General features: G+C 39.5%; 1 protein-coding gene across 1 annotated transcript in view; it reads left to right on the top strand.

Moving 5' to 3' along the window:
• Positions 1–21,673, top strand: part of TRHDE (thyrotropin releasing hormone degrading enzyme) — a gene marked incomplete at its 5' end in the record, with an annotated part of 209,637 nt that overhangs the window by 135,501 nt on the left and 52,463 nt on the right. Inside the window, one exon of the mRNA XM_080363423.1 lies at positions 2,191–2,378. Coding sequence (XP_080219549.1) covers positions 2,191–2,378 — 188 coding nt within the window. The remainder of the gene's footprint in view (positions 1–2,190; positions 2,379–21,673) is intronic.

The following is a 21,673-nucleotide window of genomic DNA, read 5'->3' as shown; positions in this document are numbered from 1 at the left end:
TTTCATGAAGTGAGGCAAACATGCATGAATTTCTTACCTACAGAGCTAGTCTGGATGCTGTAGAATAAAGCCAGAGTGCCTGCCAACATTGAGTGAGGGAGTTTGGGCACAAGTCCCAACTCAAGCCATGTGTAAACATGGTAATCTAGTTGGACACCAAAGACTGGATTCAACTGGAGGTCAAGACATCTGTATTTGTCTGGACAAGCAGCTATATACATATAAGCTAGGTACTCAAGCTCCAATTGTTGTCAATAAGGGCTGGATTCAGTTTCCTGTTCATAGACATCTAACAATGTTTACCTTAATTTATTCTACCTACATCTACTGTAGGTCCACCAGTTCTGTGAGGGTGTGTTGAATATTATAGGACATCTCGTTTGACATTGGTGAACAGGAACAATTAGAGTGCCAGAAATCTAGTCAGTGTAGTCAGCAGAGCATTAAGAGTAATCCAGTTGACTAGTCACTACACAATTATTTTAAAATGATCCTGAACCACTGACTGTAACTAGGAACTTGAGATAGTTGTTCAAATATAGGCAACTAGTGCCAGATTAGATGAAGTAGACTGTTTAAGATATTCAGGTGGATCTAAACAATTTGACACAAGATCTGTGGGGAAAACTGTACCCTTCTGGAGTGGCAGATGAAGATCAAATTACGTTAGTCACCTCTGTGTGGGCAACTGAACAGAATAGAATAGAGTAGAGTAGAGTAGAGTAGAGTAGAGTAGAGTAGAGTAGAGTAGAGTAGAGTAGAGTAGAACAGAACAGACCAGACCAGACCAGAATAGAAGTATTTCAGTTGGAAGAGACCTACAATGATCACCTAGTCCAACTGCCTGACCACTTCAGAGCTGACCAAAAGCTAAGTATGTTATTAAGGGCATTGTCCAAATGTCTCTTGAACACTGGAACAGGCTTTGGGCATTGACCACCTCCCTAGGAAGCCTGTTCCAGTGTTTGACCATCCTCTCAGTAAATAAATGCTTCCTAATCCCTGGTGCAGCTTTGAACCATTAACTAAACTGAGTCATAGGTCTGTCAATGAGAGCTGAGATGTGTAACAGACAGGCTATTAAATCTGTCTTAATCAGAAGTTGAATGCCACTGCAGAAGTCTTTCTTGCTTCCTGCTTTTCATCTGGTGTTTTCTTTTGGGATGGTACTGCACAATGAGAGGTCAAAGTTATGATCTTAATCTTGAAAAGAGAGCAGAACGCACAACTAATAAAACAGAACAGAGGTGAGACTGCATTCTGGGCCATAACCACTACAGCTGTATTGTATGCTCAAATCTGTTAAGGCTAGTAATTCTATTTGCCTTGTAAGCACTTTTGTTGCCAGATGGTTTGTTCCTAATGCATTGCAGTTGCAGATTCAGTTCCGAAGACTTCTTGTTGGATTCTGCTTATATTCACCAGAGGTTGCTCAGTCTGTGATCTAGAACTGTTTGTCAGCTAAGGGACGTCTCCGTCGCTGAAGAACAAATGATGCCTGTCATTCTCCTAACACCTAGTCTCATCTGCCATGATGTCATAGTATCTCTTTTTGTTTCAGATGAAAATCCAGTTGTAAACCAGCATTTTTATTGACATGCAGTATCAAATATGGACACAGTAATCCTTGTGTGTTATGACAGGTGCAGTTTATGAAGGAATTGGGGATTTCTTTGTGTACATGGCCTCACTTTGGACACGATGGACAGTATTTTAAAATAACTAGTCACTTGATTTTCAGAACAGAACAGCTCTGTGCTTTTAGAAATAGACCCTTTGAATACGCCTTGTGGCAGGTACCCCACATCAACTAACACTGTGTCTTTTTTAACCTTAGTTGGTCAAGAATACCTTTTGGAAACAGCCACCTAGTATTTCTGTGGGTCTTGCCAAAACCCTGTAAAGCAGGCTGTGTATTATGTTACAGCAAATTATGTGTGAGACATGACTTTCTGACTGTCATTCCCCGCTCTGGAAAGACTGCTCAATGTTTCTTTTTAAAATATACAGAGACTGTTGGTTAAAACATGTACTGTGTGTGCACTAGGTGTTAAGTGTGCCTGTGTGCATGTGTGCTGGTTATTTAAACCTCTAAAACTACTTATGGTCTTCTGGGACCAAACCCCAAAGTTTTACGTGTTGCATGGTTGTATTGCTTCAACATGTTGAAATTTTTCTTTTTTCTTGAAGGCTTTAAAAAGAGTTGGAAAATCTGTAAATATCCAGGAAGTAATGGATCAGTGGACACTACAGATGGGTTATCCTGTTATCACTATCTTGGGAAATCAAACTGCGGATAATGTCATAGTGATCTCCCAGGAGCGTTTTGTTTATGATAGTGATGCTAAACCCAAGGATCCTGCCCTTGGAGATAACAGGTACTTACATTTCTCAATGAATATCTTTCAAGAGGCTGTAGTTATTTAAGTGTTTGTGTGTGTATTTTTATGAAGATGATTCTGTAGAAATCTCTGAGCTTTGCTTGGTATAAATACTAAGTGATGACCCTTCCATTTGAACTGTAGTAAAGATGAAGCTAGTTAAAAGAATTGAACAAAATCATTAGAGTAACAGAACAAGGCAAAGCTTTTAATGTGCCCATTTGCATCCTGACAGTTCTCCCTGTGACTACATCTTACGTCACACATCTATTTCCTCTCGTTTTTGGTTTTTTTTTTAGTTTGTCCCACTCCATGAAGTAATTTGGAATGTGATTGGAATGTCTGATACTTCTTTTTAAGTAATTATTTGGAGTGGACCTCTCCATGCTCATACCTCAAGTAGTCAGATATATACCTCACTCTTCTTGGGAAGCAGTCAAGAACTGGACCTCTCTACAAAGCAAGGGGTTCCAGCTGTTCCAATTTTGAAGCCAGCTGAACTGGTCCTATGGGGACTGTTACACTGGCTGAAATAAATAGGTACTTAGGCATCTCTACCCCTACATTTTTTTTACTTCTTAGATTGTTTTCTTTCTCCTCCCAGCTGATTCCACACTCTTCCTTCATCTCAGAGACAAGCTGACATTCCTGGCTGATGCTGGGGAATCCTCATCTTGTTGTTTAAAGCAGTTTCAGCATCATATTTTAAGGCAAAGGATATAGAGCTGATGCTAGAGAATTACAAGATAGGCTTAGAATGTTCTATGTTCACCTATTCATGCTCAGTGAGAGAAAGAGCACACTCTCAACCCTGAGTAATCTCTGCTTGTCCAGTAGATTTAAAGGTAAAATTTGATATCAAATTTTGCTTGACATGTCTGAAGCTTATAGGATATTCCTTCTGAGGAAGACCTGAAAATATAGTTACATTTATTGGGAAATGTTCAGAAGTTCATATCCTTTTTTAGAACATGAATTTGTGGAACTCAAACATGACAAAGAGTAAATTGTTGTTTCTCTGGTTGTATTGGAACAACCTACAGGATATTAAGTATCTGTTTAAGTTCTGGGCTGAAATGTGTTCATTTATGGTAAATAGATAAAACAAGTGCATGTGGGCTGTTGAAAGTGTTCATGACTCACAGTTCAGTGCAGCATGAAGTTTCTTTGAAAATTTATTTTGCGCACATGTATGTACCCATAATGTAATGTGACTGGATTTTACTACTCAGAAAAACAGAGGTTATTATTTTTTTGATTGATTAAAACAGAGATGTTAAGGATTTTTAGTATTGTAGAGACTTTCTTATTTAGATTTGTCAGGTACTCAGTATTGATTGTAATAACTGCTGCTGTAATTCATGAGTTAAGCCTATCGGATGTGTAAATGTTTTATAAGGTGGAACATCAGGGGTGAGAGTTAGACATTTATTTTCTTATGTGACATTAATTCAGAATTCAAGCTGTATTTTGAGATATGTGGAAGGGTAGTGTTCTACACCAACAGGGCAAGCTATGCTGGATTTCTTAGGAGATTTTTGCCTGCATATTTTATCACAGTTATAATTCTATACCTGGGAAGTAAGATTTAGTGCTGTAGAGAGCACTGAAAAAGATATCAGCATGGGCCCTGCCAGGAATTTACTGTCCTAACAAGTAGGACAATGCATATTATATGTATCTGCTTTGCAAGTCTCTTTCCCATTGTCTGTCCCCTTTGGATTTGTTTTTCTCTGCGCTTCCACATCCTTTTAACCACAAATGTGAAGGAAGCTCCTTGACCAAGGGAGGCTTTACAGATGGGATATTTACTCCAGCCAGTTAGATGATGGAGATAGTTTGCCACTTTCCAGTTTAAGTTATTTGACAGTCATGTTACTTAAGTGTAAATACCAAAGAACAAGAACTGCATACACTTAGCAAAAGGTGAGACTTGCCTATCCCATTCACCTTACAGAAATCATCCACCAATTTATATGAAAGTCCAATGGCTTAGTTATAAATTATTATCTAGAGTGCTATAACAATGACTGTGGAATTTGCTGGTTCACTGCCCACAGGCACATGTGGCTTGGTATGCACCATGGTTTTGTGTCATTCAATGTTCTTTCATACCATCAAATTAAGTAGAAAAACAAGATGGACAATGGACATACTGAAAATAAATTTAATCTTTCTGCCAGAAATGACCTATATATTTTTCAGGTTTTGTTTTGTTTTGTTTTTTCCCATTGGAAAAGTCACTAATGATTCAATTATTGTGAAAGTAGACAGGGAAAATCACCTTCATGTGGTGTCATCTGATAATCCATGATACATTGCTCCAGCTTGTTTTTTGCCATTGCAGGAGCTGCAGTTTGTATGACAATATTGTACAAAGGGGCCAGTTTTTCTACAAGTACGGAAAGAGGGACAATAATTGGAATGCAAACATCACGCTGAGGGATGTTTGCTGCTATTGTGAAGTGTGATGTTCTGGCTGATTCTGCAGGTGATTTTGGTCAGGAAGTTGGCAAGGGTTTACTGTCTGGTTCACTGGGGCCTGATGGCACAGATAGATGTTGTGTGAGGCACAGAGGTGTGTATATATATATATATACATATATAATGTCACCCTGTAGGTTTTGGGGGTGTTACGTAGTGGTGGCCTAATTCACAGTCCAGTAACATGAGTGCTCATCTCCCCTGCATGATCCATGAATTAGGCACTGAACACATGGCTCCCTGAGGAACCATAATAGGCACTGTAAATAACAGGGAGCAAATGGTATTTTTGCCACATTTGAGGCTTCACTCTTGCAGACCAGGCGACATTGACTTCCTTAGGGTGGTTTAGCTATGGATTAATTGTGATGATAATTTTAAACACAATAAATAGTAGAGCTGCACAAAACACAGAAAAAGTACTGGTCCGGGCCTTTGCAGGAGTTTATCATCTAAACAGACAACACGATATCCACTGGAAAGCTCCAGGGAAGGCTCTTAAAGCATCCATCTGCCACATAATCTTTAGTTATCCAGAGGCGGGGCTGTAGTTCAGCAGGGCACAGCAATAAACGTCAGTTCTATTGCTTTCAAAGTGATGAGGAGTTTAAACTTCTGATACAGACCCTCTCTAGGCAAATTTAACTTTGCCTTCTTTTAGAAAGAATCGGTTCAGAGTAGGTCTTTTAGATGTATCTGCTGCATAAGAAATGTAAATAAAGAGGCAGTTGAATATTTCAGAACCATTCTAGTTTTATAAAATGACTGTGCTTTTCTTTATGCTATGTATTTATGCAGCAATTAACTGTTAAAATGAAATGTGAAGCAGCATATTTTTTTTCTCTGAAATCATATAGAAGAATATACAAGCAGCAAGCAGATTTCTCTAAATGATAAACGGTGAAGGTGAAAATTGTTGACACCTTTGGCAGTGGTTTACTCTTGGTTCTGCCTAGTCCATTACTATAAGTGTCTTTAATTCTACTGCAGAAGAGAATGATTACATATAGTTGATTGTTCCACCTCATGTATGGTAGGACTACTTGTCTCTCTATAACTGCAGAAAAATGTGTTTTAAGGACCATAAATATATCGACTGTGGTTTATTTATATATGTAGAATTGACTGTATGGCATACTAGGCTCTAACATTTAGCTGGAAATTACAGAAGGTATACAATTCCACTTCTTTGCAAACTAAATATAGATTTTACTTGACACTTACACCTTTACAGGATCCATACTTCTCATTTTGTGAGAGAACAAAACTAACACTGACAGACACTGTTTCTAGAAACGTCATTCCTCAGAAGGGCCCAAATCACTGGCTTTGATTTGAATGTTGAAGCCCATGGTTGGTTCAATGTTTCAGTAGCAATTTCAGGTTATCCAAGCAAAATTGGAAAACTCCTGTAATAACTGTATAAATCATATTCTTGTCCTGAATAACAATCCGTTAGTTATGTGTAGGTTCAATCCTGGACTCCTGTGTACCCCTGTGAGAATGGATTATGCCCTTATATTATAAGGCTACAGGGGATGAGGTGATATTCCATCTGACAGGGTTCAATGGGTTTCCCTGCTGACAGAGAAAATGATGATTTTAAGGTACCAGTATCATCCATCATTACAAGAAGGGCTCACAGATATGACAAGAAATCTTATGAAAAATAATCTGTGGTCTAGACAATAAACTAATCAGTTTTGATGAAATCCATAAACCTTTTATATACTGTACTGAAGCAGACAAGAGCTTTCTGGTTATGGGTATGTTTTAGCTTTTAAAAATATAAAGAGCTTGGCTCTTCAAAAGCGGAGAAATAACCTTTCTAATGTTATCAGAATAATTAAGTTCATGTTGCTGAGGTAATATTCACTTGTATAGTGTTCTTATCATGCGCGCAGTTTCCATAACTAATCTTTTCTTGTTCACGATAATATCCTGAAGGGAAATGTCTTGCTAGGCATTGAATACATCTAGCTGTGAGGAAAGAGAAAAGAAGAAGAGGTACAAATCAGAATACAGAAAGGGTATTCATAAGTGCTGTAGTGTAGTAATCCTTGGTGCCTTTCCCCGTGCAGTTGGACTAAGGAAAATTCAGTTGTACGGTGCAAATCAGGGACATGACCAGCAAAACTAGAGCTGTACAGACTCATGGGTCTAACACGATGTAGTAACAACTTAGAGGCTTTACAATGGGCAGCAGTGCTGCTCAGCAGTCTCTGCACTCTAAGATGAATGATTAACTGCCGAATTTATTTCCCTTCAGGTCTCTTCTGAATTTCCTACACAGAGCTCATTTATTCAGACTTTGCACAAAAAGGGCTATACTTGTCCCTTTACTGATAATTATTTGAATAGTGAAAGCATAGCTGTGTTTGGTTATTGTCATGTGTATTCTTATTTCTATGGCATTATCACTTGGGCAGCGATGGGGAACTTACTCTGTCCACTTATCAGCTGAAGGGCTAGTTAAACACAAAACAAAATGTTACGAGCATAAGAGGAATGCTGATAAGTATCTTTTAGATCTTCTTAGAGCAATTGAGGAATAATGTAGCATATGTAGTATCAATTATGTAATAAAAAGGACCATAATATGGACAAATATTGCTTCATAAGCTGAGTAAAATGGGCTAACAAAATATAAATAGAAAAAGAAGTACTCATTTACCTCCCTGTCTCTGGGAAATATCCTCTAATCTTCCATTTCCTCATGTCCTTTGAGTGTTTTCTTGTTATGCCTTTCATCTTTACTGTACCTGAAAGATTATATCAGAATTTCTACTAGAAACAACTTTTGTGTTGCTACCTAGGGAGTAGACATGGTACCCTGGTTCATCTTGACTGACCCGAGTTGCCTCTATATCAGCTATAGTAATGATGAATTGAATGGGCTGCAAGAGAGGAAGGTACTGGTACTAGGCACAGAGGAAATGGAATTATCAGGATCGAGATCAAAAAATTAAGAATCCTTAGCGCAACACTGTGTGTAAACACAGCCACTTGTTGATTTAAGCAGTTTTTTTGCTGGTCAAGCAGGGACTTGAAAATACTTGTTCTTACAGAAGAATGAGAAAGGGTGGGGAGCTCCTCCTCTTTAGATGTACATTGGTGTTTAGTAGAGGACAGCTCTGTGACACCAATAGATTTTGTCCTTCACTGTGCACAGGAACAGTCCTTAACCGCAGCAGCCTGAGAGAGGACAGTGTTGTGCAGAGTGTGGCTCCTCCAAAGGATGAGGCAGAAGAGCTGCTTTTGTGGGTGACCGGGAGGAAGGCTGCCTCTCTGGGGCGCACAGGAGAGGAGTGCCTGGTCTGTTGGATGCTGGTGTTTGCCAGCCCAATTTTTGTGCCACGTAGTGGCACTACGTAGCACGTAGTACTGTGCTACAATAGGATATTTTTACTTTAGAAGCCACCAGAAAATCCCAAGTCTTTTGCCTTACGTTTTTGTCCTGTAGAGGCTCTTCTGATTGTTGTGTTATTATTAAATCAGAACAGGAAATGCTCTTAAAATTTGTTCCTGCACATATCTGTGTTGTTGTCTCTTCAGTGAGATTTTGCTGCTAGTAAAGATCTCAGAAATGTCGATTGTAATTTAACACTTCATTTCCAAAACGATTTCACAGCCTCAACTTGCAAGAAATGTGTCTCACTAAGGCAAACTTCCAGGATGCTGGTGTGTGCAGGATATGGGCAACTTTCAGTGTTAGAATTTCCAGAATGCTAAAACCAAAATTGGTGTACCATGTCATTGCTTCTTGTGTGGTGGCAGCACTTGTATCCCGACAGAAGTTAGGCTGACAGAGAAAAGCTGCTGCCGTATTTTATTAACACCGCAGACTGTGTCACTTTCCTTGTCTTATTTGCTAATACTAACTCTCAGGAATTGCTAGAGACCCAAACTAGTTAATTAACTCACATTAATTAAATCAATTTAATGGTGACCAAAGGAGCATGTACTTGAGGGTAGCAGTATGTTTTAATTCAGAGTGGGGTGGGGAGGTGAAGAGGAGAATCGGAGCAGCAGTGCTGGTGGGGAGCTTCCTAATGTGCAAGGGGTGGGCAGGCGATGTCGTGTGGCATCGTGCAGATATGAGCAGGAGCTGGGAGAATTCAAGTTGTGTAGCTGGAATACATAAATGTGGAGAGCCAGGGAAACTGAGAAGCTGGTTAAGATAGGGGATTTAATGAAGAGCAGACTGGGGGAAGCCCAAATGGCATTTGGCAGAGACAAGTATAACGGGAGGGATGAAGGTGGATAAATGTCATATTTTGTTGGCTTTGTAAAAATAAGACATGTAGATTTCCCACTGTAGATCAAAGGATGAAACTACTAACATGCTTCCTTTTTTACCTCTTCATCCTTTTGCTTTCTTAAGTTGCAGATAATGGATTTTTTTCCTTATCTTTGTATGTGAGCCTTCACACTCAATAGTAGAGTCTCAGGTTTTATAGAGGAGACACTTTGGTGGGGGACTCTTAGGGAAGTTTACTGAAGAAGGAGAAACTATCATAGGAGTTATATTTTAATCTTGCTTAAATTCAAAATATTCTGAAGAAAAATCAGAACTGAACACTGGAATACACTGAAAAATGCTCGGCACTACGTCTCTGAGAACATACTGGAGGATTGTAGGTATAGCTAAAATGCTACTCTTATTCCTACCAGGGGGGTCCCTCCAGCCCAGAACACATCCTTATACTCCATTCAGAGAAGTCTCAGATCTACACTCAGGCTCATGGCTAAAAGACAACATAGAGATGGGGTTTGCATGATCCACACTCCATGTGCAATTCTGCAAGGACATTTTGTTGCTGGTGCAAGGCAGAACAGAGGATGCTGGAGGATAAAGAGGCAGCTGTTAGAATAGACAGTTAACATTGCTTAAACCCAAATTCTTTCTATCCATCTATGACTCAGTACCCAAAATTGCTTGTCACTTTTGAGAGCGAAGCCTTTTGTGTTTTATTTTAAAAAGGTGATATTAGGCAGGGAGGAGAAAGCATGTACTGACAAAGAGTTTGTAGTATTTGTTCTTTGCCTACGATGTTTTTCTAAATTTAGTAAGGTACTCTGCTAGCACTAACACTGACGTGAGTCAATTTTAGACAGCCCTATAATATTTATAACCACCTGATTTATAATTTATTTTGGTATGAAATGTTAAGCTAAAATTACACAGAGCTTTGTAGAAGGTTTAGTAATCAGATAACATTGCATTATTATCAGACAATGTAATTTTTTTTCTTTTCAAATTGGGTAATTTAATTTAACTCATTTAAATCACCTTGTGTCCACTTCTAAAAAAGCAATTAGACCAAAGGAGAGTAAGGTTTATATGGGAAAGCCAAAGATATACAACTGTTTTTTAATAGAATATGCATGCTGTCATCTTAAGGCAGTCCCATAGTGCAGAGCCACACATGGCTCTGTCATACCGGTGCTACTGTTACATCACTGAAGCCTTTTCTTATGTCTGGGACTTCGTGGTTTTGTTGCATTGCTAAGAACATTATATTTGGCATAAGACTTCTGAAGAATGTAAATTATTTTCCCTATTTCAGCTCTAGGACTCATTGCTGAAAATTATTCCAAAGATTCTTGTAAAATCCAGGAAGAATTAGGACTATGTCAGAGTAAAGGGAAACTACAAAATCCACATCTGAAATACATTGCTGTTAAACATGTTAATCACTGTTCTGACTGCAGATGAATTATAGTGTCAATGATTGTATTAAAACAGGTGCCTCTAAAATACTTTCCAGCAATAATGTATTGGCATTGAAAATATTTTTCCCTCTGTATTTTTGTATTTAGATCCTTATACAGAAAAAAACGAAATGATCTGTGACCTATCCTAGAAATAGTTGCTCTTAGAACCAATGATCAAACCTTAGTTTAGAATGTAACAATATGATTGCTTTTTCTAAATCAAAGCATACATAATAGAGAAATATATAAAATTAGCAGCTTTATTGAGGTAAAACTGCAAATAAAGAGGCTTACCATCATAAGCAAGTAATCTCAGCAGTGCTAGCATCATCTTTCAAGATTTGAATATGAGCTTTCTAGTCACCCTCTCATGCAATTCTAAATGTTTCTCCAAACTATAAAGGTTTACCCATAGTTTCTTTCACGTATGCAGTTAAGTATAATTTGTATTCAAAATTACAATAGGCCCACAATTCCAAATACCTTCCAAATCCCCAAGTTTTGCTTCCCTCTGAAATACGTATTATATGGATCCAACTATACATCTGATCAGAGCCTTTGAAAACCTCAGACAAAGCAGATAAATCTTAGTATTTAAAAAGCAAGACTGCTCTACAAATTGACTTCTGCTTATCTATGAAGCATCTATTAAGTTTGCGTCTATTAAAACCTTGCAGTACTGTACGAAACCTGACACCTGGGGTGTGGAGCCCATTCAGATGCACTCCATGGTCAGGCCATTCTCTACCTGGCAGCACCAATCCAGAGCTGACTCCGTTGGGTTGTTCTGATTGGCGGGTTGTTCTAACTGAAAAATTAAATTACTCCATAGGTGAGGCATTAGTGAGAAAGAAGAAATTGATATACAAAACTCAGTTAGTTTTTGACACTGTTGGGGATAGATAGATGGTAACAGGAAGACCATTCATTTCTGAGTAATGTGTGCCTCAATTACAGTTTTGTTATCTGCTTAGACGATACTGCATGTGTGTTATGTGGCACCCTAACTCCATTAAGTCTGGAATCAGGTCTGAAAAAAATACGGTATGTCTTGCAGTCAGTTACAGCCCCCGAAAGACTATGCTGGAACACTGTCTTTAATTCAGAGTCCACCCAAGTCCAAATACTTACCTGCATTTTTAAAGAGTCTGGAAATACCTCTGCCCAGCATAGTCCAGGATAACCTTGGACTAAACACTTCCACAATCTTTTTCTTGCAATCTTTTTCTAGTTAGTCATGTAATCACATATTAATAACAGTGTGCCTTTTTTGTTTTTGTTTTTGTTTTAGCTTACCTTTTTCTTGTTGGCCAGTCTGTTATTCTTGTGTGAGAGCAGAACACCTGGCATGCCAGGATCCCAAATGTAGGCTAGTGAATACACTCCAAGCTGTTCTCAATTACTTCAAATTGTTCTCTTTATACTTTTTACATCTTGTATTTGTCTTTGCTACAAAGTTAGTGAAATCTTCCCTTCCTGTCTGCCACCTTCCACACTGACAGGGAACGAGGAATCCCTTGACACCTGGGCTCAGTGTAGGAGGTGTAAGACTTGTGAGAGCATGAATATCATCTCCTGTTGTGTTATGCCTCTGGGCACAGCCTACAATCACTTTACTGGCATGTATTAAATCTAATGAAATCTCTGTGTTCTTCAGTCTAGTGAGAATGGTATTCATAATATGCATATATAGTCAGCTGCTTATCCATTAAACAGAACTAATACTCTGTAGAGTCACACTTAATAGAAGTATGTGATTTCTTGTGATGTTCATATGAGCTTTCCCTGGAACCTGAAATACTCGTTACTGAATGAGATACTATACCATATAATAACTTGGGAAAACCTCTATGATGCTTTTAAATTACCTTTCCCAAACAATCTCTCTCAAAAGTGTGGCTTAAAAATTTTTCCCTGGTACTGCTGAGTTCCTCTTCCTGGATAATCTCTTTCTGTAGTAGGAAGCTCTAAAGCTGTTGAGCTGTTTATCAACTTTCACTTGTTTCCCACTCATAACCCTACATCTACTTGTGCAGTCAATTTGGGAATAAATGCTTCCAGGTATCATGGCAACAAGGCTTGTAATTTCCTAGATTAGTTAAATACACTTTCAGGTTTTTATTAACAATTGACCTTTGAACCTTCCACTGTCTTAATATCCCATATTCACTGAAAACAAAGGCCTTCTCTTGCCTTGCTAACAGAAATTGCACTTGTCTTGGCAAGGAGAAGAAATGAGAGATCTTTCCATTTTTCCTGCTGTACTGATTTAATGTCCAGACTTCACACTGTCTTTTAGTTAGTTCACGTTACAATCTCTTTGTGCCCTTTACTTTATAATGGGCTTTAAGTTTATTAGCCAGAAACTTTTGCAGCCAAGCAGCTTAATCCTTCTTTTACCGGCCACTGTTTGTATATGTCTCCGCAGATCAGCCAAGTATGCAGCTGAAATAAAAGTACAAATCTTTAATTCTTAGTTTTAATTTTGTTCTCTAAGAATTACTTGCTTTCCAAAAGGTCACATTTTCTCATTACTTTGCTTTTGCATTCTTTTGTCTCTGAAATCCCGACAGCATCAGGTCATGTGGATGGTTCATAGCAAGTTATTCCTTCAGTATGAAACGCACCTGTCAGTGTCCTAACCTAATGGAGGAATCATCACTGTTGTCACGGGCCACACCAGGAAGGTGTCTGCTCTTTAGACTCAGTGCTGCTCACCCAAGCACATGTCTCTGTGTACATGAAATTTCAGCATTCTCCATCTGGAGGCCCAAGAATGGGAAACTAATGCCAAGGAGTCCTTGCTCCCTGTTTCTTAGCTTTAGCCACTCTGGTTGTACCAGACTTTTATCTCTAACTGGAAGACAGAGTTGTCATTTTGAATGTTAAGTTCTGGTGGTTGAAACAGTGAGCCAGGTGTCTTAACCAGTCAGCTTTACTCTTGGATTTTCTTTTTATTCTTTTTACTCTGAAATTATTTTTATGCCTCACTTTATCTCTGTGTTAAATAGCTTTAGTCATATCCTTCTGTGTATGAAGTCTCAGATTGTTATGTTCTCAAAATACTTTACAAAGATTAGTAAGATGAGCAAGAAATGGATTCTCATCCTACATAAATTTTCAACATATCAAAACATTTCCCTGTATTGAATCAGGACAAAAATCCAAGGGAAAAAAAAATGGGGAAAAATTCATTTCAATTCCATAATTTCAGTACATCACATTAAAGTTTCACTCATTTTAACTTCTTTCTTCAAATAACTTGTATTTCAAGCTGAAAATTATTTTGAATTGGCAATCTGGAAGTTTTTATTTAAATACATTATAAAATGTTTCAGCTGTGCCTGTTATAAATATTATAGTTGAAAATGTGAGCTGAAGTATTTTCTTTCTTATGGGCAGCTTGGTTTTGAAAATTTGCTTTTTTCAGTTAGAAATGAGAAAGTTACCTTGGGGTAGCATTGAGTTAACATTGAGTGGATGGAGAGGCTCATTTAGTTGCTTGCACAGGTGACTGGTGCCACTGGAGGTGCCCTCACATGTCTTGCTTGACCTTGTGCTGCCACTACATGAGCGGGAGCATCCGTAGAAGCAGAGCCATATCTCTCAGCCCCTGACACATGTCTCAAGTACCCCACAGCAGCTTATTTGATAACACTTTGCACAACTGAATTTAGCCCAGAGAAACTAAGTCATAAAAGAGTGATGGCTGAGACTTGACCAGTGGCAGCTGATGGAAGATATATTATTTCTGTTTTTCCAACTAGGGATAATTTAGACAACTCACAATTTCCTTTCCTGGCCTAGTAAGCTATTTGAAGGTACATACAGCTTTTGGTTTTTAGCTTTTCTGAAAGTAATTCTGTAGATGCTTTGCATGGGGAGGGATTAGGAAAAAAAACAGATGGCAAATCATTTGCCACATTTGACTTTATTGACTTTGTGTGATGCTGCTGAATGTACAGCCCGATCTCATGTTCTGCCTACAATAAAATCCTGTTTTCCTGTACTCTTAGCACATTTGAGCTGAGGGCTGTATCTCCTAAGGTCCCTTCCCACCTAAATCATTCTATTATTTAAGTTCATAATTGCCACTACACTTTAAAATAATTATGCTTCTTATATCCTGCTAAGAGGCAGATCACTTAATTTACTTTTGTGCATAGCATTTTAATTTTGCCCTTTATTCTTCTGTTGTTAGATGTACTATTTTTTTTCTAAAGTCTGTACATTGTTCTGTACTTCTACCTTGTCATGGTTCTCCTCTGATTTTCTAGCTAAGTATATAATCAAAGACTATTAATAGATGTCTTCTGTATCTAGATGTATCTAGCATCTTGTCAATTTAGCTGTTCTTTTTGTGGTTTTGGAGATTCATCTTCCTCATTAACAATTCCTAAAGAAGATAATCTGTACTGGAATAAGAGGGAAGAAAGATCTCAGTCTTGGGAAATGGGAGAGGTGCCTGAGGACTGGAGGAAAGCAAATGTCACTCCGGTCTTCAAAAAGGGCAAGAAAAAGGACCCGGGTAACTATAGACCCGTCAGCCTCACCTCCATCCCCGGGAAACTGATGGAATGACTTATCCTTGGTGCCATCTCAAGGCATATCAGGGATAAGAGGGTCATTAGGGGCAGTCAACATGGCTTCACCAAGAGGAAGTCATGTTTGACCAACCTCATTGACTTTTATGAGGACATAACAAGATGGATGGATGATAGCAGAGTGGTGGACGTGGTCTGCCTTGACTTTGGTAAGGCATTTGACACAGTCTTCCACAGCATCCTTACAGCTAAACTGAGGGAGTACGATCTGGATGATTGGGTAGTGAGGTGGACTGAGAACTGGCTGAAGGGAAGAAGCCAGAGAGTCATGGTCAATGGGGCGGAGTCCAGTTGGAGGTCTGTATCTTGTGGAGTGCCTCAAGGGTCAGTACTGGGGCCTATATTATTCAATATATTCATCAACAATTTGGACAAGGGAATAGAGTGTACTATCAGCAAGTTTGCTGATGGCACGAAGTTGGGAGGAGTGGCTGACATGCCAGAAGGCTGTGCTGCCATCCAGCAAGAGCTGGACAGGCTGGAGAGTTGGGCGGGGAAAAATTCAATGAAATGTAACAAGGGCAAGTGTAGAGTATTGCGTCTGGGTAGGAACAGCCCCAGCTTCCAGTATAAGTTGGGGAATGACCTATTAGAGAGCAGTGTAGGGGAAAGGGACCTGGGGGTCCTGGTGGACAGCAGGATGACCTTGAGCCAGCACTGTGCCCTTGTGGCCAGGAAGGCCAATGGCATCCTGGGGTGTATTAGAAGGGGGGTGGTTAGTAGGTTGAGAGAGGTTCTCCTTCCCCTCTACTCTGCCCTGGTGAGACCACATCTGGAATATTGTGTCCAGTTCTGGGCCTCTCAGTTCAAGAAGGACAGGGAACTGCTGGAAAGAGTCCAGCACAGGGCAATGAAGATGATTAAGGGAGTGGAGCATCTCCCTTATGAGGAAAGGCTGAGGGAGCTTGGTCTTTTTAGCTTGGAGGCGACTAAGGGTTGACCTCATTAATGTTTATAAATATATAAAGGGGGAGTGCCACGAGGGTGGAGCCAGGCTCTTCTCAGTTACGACCAATGATAGGACAAGGGGTAATGGGTTGAAACTGGAACACAAGAGGTTCCACTTAAATTTGAAAAGAAACTTCTTCTCAGTAAGGTTGTGGAGTCTCCTACTCTGGAGACATTCAAGACCTGCTTGGACACCTTCCTGTGTAACCTCATCTAGGTGTTCCTGCTCCGGCAGGGGGATTGGACTAGATGATCTTTCGAGGTCCCTTCCAATCCCTAACATTCTGTGATTCTGTGATTTTGTGATATAAGTAAAAAGTGTGAAATTAAATGGTTGAATTTCTCAGTGGAGAGTGGTAACGCATTAAATTCTTGAGAAACGTTTGCTGAAGTTTTTCCTATTCCATGACGTGATAAATGGCATGGAAGAGTGAGGTGAGAGTTTTCCAGTGGTAGGAGGTTTGTGAGGGTAGTAAAACCAGAAGTTGTTACTGAGATTACAGAAGTATCCCTCAGTGCTGGTTGACATAGCAATAAAATGACCGATGAAGCTTAATATTGATAGCTGCAAAGATGATACATGTGAGGAAGACAGTCGTAACTTAGATGCTCAGTGGTGAGTTCTGAAGAAACTCTTCTCTCTGAGGAGAGAGATCTTGAAGTTATGGTACATAACTTTCTGTAAACACCAGCTCAGTGTGCAGACACAGTGAAGCAAGTAAATAGAACAGTAGGGATTTAGTAGGAAAGGAGCATATAAGAAGTATGAGTGTAGAAAGGAAAAGAATTGTGCCACTCTTAATCCATGGTAGAGCTACCTTCAAAGCACAGAGGGCAGGTCTGGCTTTCTGACCTGGAAATGACTACAATAGATAGAAAAAATATAGAGGTAGACAATAAGAAGGATTAGGTATAGTTTCTGTATAAAGAACAGCAGGATAGATTAGGAGTCTTAACCCAAAGGTCTGTAAAAGCAGAAGGATATAGAGAGGGATGTGGTTGTCCACATCCTCTCACATACAAAAAGCAGGTCAGCTAAGTTCTGCTGTGATATTTTAGGTACAGATGTTCTGTCACTTTACATGAAGCAATCCCGTTACTTGTATGCTCTTTGTAATGCAGCCAAGGATAATAAGCTTCTGAATATTGAGCAGCTACCTTCATTGTTCTGTGAGTAATGACTAGGAATAGCTGAACTTCTTTGTTTAGGTTGGAATCTGGGGAGAAAGGAGAAATGTCACTAGAAGAATGTGGTGTTCATTAGAAGCAGTGGGTGGAAGCTTGACACATTATGGTTACAGGGAGGATGAATCTTGAAAACATATGGGTTTACATCTCAGCAAAAATGTTCATTATTGTGAAAAAGTAGTTGAAAAGGTGTGCAAAATCTGAAACTCTAGGAACCTTGACTTTTCTTCTTTAATGACCTGAGATCTTTGTGTTGTCAGCAGAGGAACTACTGCCCTTTTTTTTGACTTTGCATAGTTCTTTGCAAAGAAGCCAACTAATTGTTCCACTGAAGATCCAAAGTTATTAGAACATTACTGTTCATCAAACGCAGAAGTGTGAGGCATAATGTTTGCTTAATACTTCATCATCTCAAAATTCACCCATGAAGGGATCTCAGTTCTTTGTTGGAAGTCAAGGCCTAAGCAAATACTTCTCACAAATATGTTAATTTTCTCAGTGAGATAAAGTACACTAATGTTGGCTATGTAGTCATTATGTAATGCTCAAGGCAAAAAAAATCTATATAACACAAGCAGAGCATAATTAGCTAGCTTCTAGTATCGCATGTACCTTGGCAGATGCGAGATTGTATTACTTTATCAAACAAGTCCCCCTGATTATGGTTTAAGCTGAATTGAGATACTAGTACACTTCGGTATTATGCATTGATGTGTGGCTAATGAAAAAAAAAAACCAAACAAAAAAACAAACAAAACCCAAACAAAAAACCAAACCAACCAAACAACACCCAACAACCACATAAACACCAAAGCATTCCTTTTAATTGTGCATGTCAACCTAAATTTAACTATTTCACATTAACAGTTTCTCACTTGTAAATCAACAGTAAGAGACTTATTTATACTACCTTTCAACATGATCCTAATTTCCTACATTCTTTAAGACATTTATGACTTAACAATGTTATGTACAGCAGAGTTCATTTTTACCATGTCAATTCCGATTTTAGATTTCTCTCCTCCTCATCCTCAGAGCTGACTTCTTAAATTCCTGAAATAGCCCTCAGTTTCCCTACAATTAAGAGGTCTGCCTTTAGCTCCTTGTTAAAGTCATCGGGTTTGTATCCAGAGGGACATTGTGTGTGGATCCCTCTGAAGCTCATCAGCATCTCAGACAGACTGAACAAAGAGTTTTTTAGCTCAATTTCACCCAGGGGTTAATTGTGCTGCCTGAACAGGAATCTGATTCCTACAGAGGGCAGAAGGGCCAGATGGGATGTTTTGAGTCCTGCTGCCCCAGTCACTGGGCCCCCAAGGCCATATTCTTACTTTCACTGAAAATGTTTTGTCACATCAGGCAGCAGCTGGCCAAGTGGAACAGGATACTCCTTTCCTTGGTCAAATACATACACAGATTGTATGTGCTCCCAGCATATAAAGAGTAAATAAAAGATATCTACTACTCACAGACAAAGCAGGAGAAAAACAGGCGAGTGGCCCCTATTCCTCTTTTCTCTGTAAAGCAGAAAAGTGCAATAGAAAAGTACAAAAAAGTTTGCTTCTTTCTAGTCATCCCTGAAGAACACAGTCTATACTGATAACTTAGAGATGGTGTGTAGGAGAAGGAAATTTTTGGAAGGTGAGCCAGATACATCTTTTTCACATACAGATTAAAAAGTCAGTCACGGCTTCTTCTGCAACGGTGGCAGAAGTTTCAATGAGAATGAAGAGGACTGGAAAGGGAAAGCTGATAAACATACAGAGAACAACAGCAGTACAAGCAGAAAAATTAGGTTTCTGGAGAGGTCTGCTGAAAGGAAATCTGTGGTTCACCTAGTAAACCAGTAACTGAGAGGATAATATTTGGAGGTTCTGGAGAGTGCTGAGAAGGTCTCTCATCTTGGGGAGATAAAAGTTAAATCTGCCAGTACTGATCTTTCCAACTGGATTGACATGTCTTTTCTAGGATGAGTAGCTTACATTACTTCTGTTCCACAGCTAGATCACCTTTCAGAGATGGATCTGACCTTATTTCAATAGGACTTACCTTAATTGGAGGGAACATAAAATAAAGTAATATGAAAATCTTCTCTGTATAGATATTTCAATGTAGAGAATATATGCTTATGAAGTTCCTTCTGAAAATAACAGATGTCCATGTATTTGTTCGTACACTTATATTCGTGTATGTGTATATATGTATTTAAATAACCTACATAGGCAGCTCTCAGTATCTTTTATTTTGCTGTATAACTTTTTCAGCAGGACCCAATCTTAAGAGTCATAAAAATACTGTGCAAATGCAGTTCTTTTTTTTTAAATACCAAAGTTCCTGTTTTTCAAATACCGTATAAGTTATTTGCTTAAGTTTGCCTCATTTTTCTCACTCACAATTTGCCAGCATCTTTTTCATTCTGGAGAACTGAGTATTTAGAATTGGGTTTATTTTTAAAGATGGCATCTTTCCTAGATGGTGTCTAGTGATAAGTGTCTAGTAAGGCATAAGGTATTTAGGAGAGAGGCGAATATTCTCTGGTGCATCACTTCACAGCATCTTCTGACTGCCCTCACCTCTCAAACCCAAAAGTTATTACTGCTGTACCAGAAGCAGCAGGGCAATGCATGTTTTCACCTCATTACTGTTGTTCACAGTCCAGTGTATTAGTTAAGCCAACAATAAAGGTAACTTTGCACAAAGACCTGACTGAGAACTGGAGAAGCAATTGCACCAGGGGGGCATCCTTTGCTGCTGACTGTGCTGTCAGGGTGGTATTACAGCATCCTGCACAAGGAGTGGGCAGATTGATAATGGTAGTAGCATCTTCAGATGCCACAACTTTATTATCCAACAAATGTCTGCCAGAGCATGTGCTCACGTGGAGTGTGTCTTTGGTGCACATGTAGATGTTATTATTTTCCCATTGTGTCATGATACCAACTTTCAGAGAACTCAAAATCACATGGGACCTTTTTTCTTCTCCCATATGGCAATAAATGCCATGTTTTCTTTCTAGTGTCACTCATAGCTCTTTCAGCCCTACGGTTTTCCAAATATCTCCCCCTCTGTGCTGAATCACTGCTGTATGGACAAGTATTTCCTGGCACATGTGATTCTGTTCTGAGCACTGCAAGCCCACGGGCTTGTGGGGGGCTGTTTGCAAAGTGGTGGGGAGCCAAGCATGGAGGCAGGGCTGATGGCGCAGGGGTCTCTCCTAGCCCTCAAGCAAGGCCTGGGGGCAGCAGCCAGGTTGAACCCAGACTCCAGATCCCCAGGCAAGTCCACGATGATGAGGCCACAAGTGAGACGTCATGTTAACCCTGAGCCCTGGCAGCTGAACTCCGACAGCGGAGCTGCTCTCCCTGTCTTTATGTCAAGTGTGCAGAGTTACTCATGTCTGGAAGCATTTTCTGGATCTGGCCTTTGAAATAATAGAATCAGATAATCCTCATTTTATTAATGAAATCTGAGAGCAGCAGGGAACAGAAGTTACTGAGTAGTCTACCATTTCTCACTGAATTGGCACAGGAGGAATTTGGTGGTGCATGATTGTCATGGTTTGCAGTGCCAAATGGCAGACACCTTCCCAGGCACAGCCCTTCCAAGCCAGTGTGTGTCAGCTGTGCCTGAGGCACATGTGGATGGTGTTCGTAGTTCAGTGGAGCAGGCTTCTGGGTAAGTGGAAAAGAGAAAACCTTAATTTTGTGGTACCATAGGTTAGTTTTGCCATGTTGTGTATTAGCAGGAGAGAAGCTGATGTGGGTACCAAGAATTTGCCCACACTCATCCTTGTACCATTTTAATGCAATCAGTCTAAAATTATATACTTATTTGATATCTAAGTGGTAGCATGAGGTGGTAGCTGAGTTGGGGCCATTCTCTTGCCATGCTGCCTTGCTATAATGCACACTTAGTCCCTAGACAAAAGTACCTGTACCATTACTGAGTGCTTCCCCTTGACCAGTGTACAAAATGGCATGGCAGAGCTGTGAGGGAATTGCCTGTTCTGTCACTGGCTGGTAAAATAAAACTTTTGAGTGTTCAGGAATAGAGGTGATGATGAAGATGCACAGGAATTTATCACAGAATCACAGAATGTTAGGGATTGGAAGGACCTCAAAAGATCATCCAGTTCAATCCTCCCCACAGGAGCAGGAGCATCTCTCCCAAAAGATTGACTTAATACAGCCAATTCCTGTTTACTGAGATAAATATGTTATATAAAAGTCCAAGGTAAATTATGATATTTATGCCACATGAGAAACAACTTGTGATACCCTATAAGGATGTCTGGGTCTGATTATACCAGCATATCTCCAAATCCACATGTAGCATGTTTTGCCCAGTCTG

The sequence above is a fragment of the Nesoenas mayeri genome, assembly GCF_963082525.1.
Source record: "Nesoenas mayeri genome assembly, chromosome: 1".
NCBI lineage: Eukaryota > Metazoa > Chordata > Aves > Columbiformes > Columbidae > Nesoenas > Nesoenas mayeri.
The sequence above is the reverse complement of the archived record's forward strand: the minus strand, read 5'-3'. Positions and strand labels throughout refer to the sequence as shown.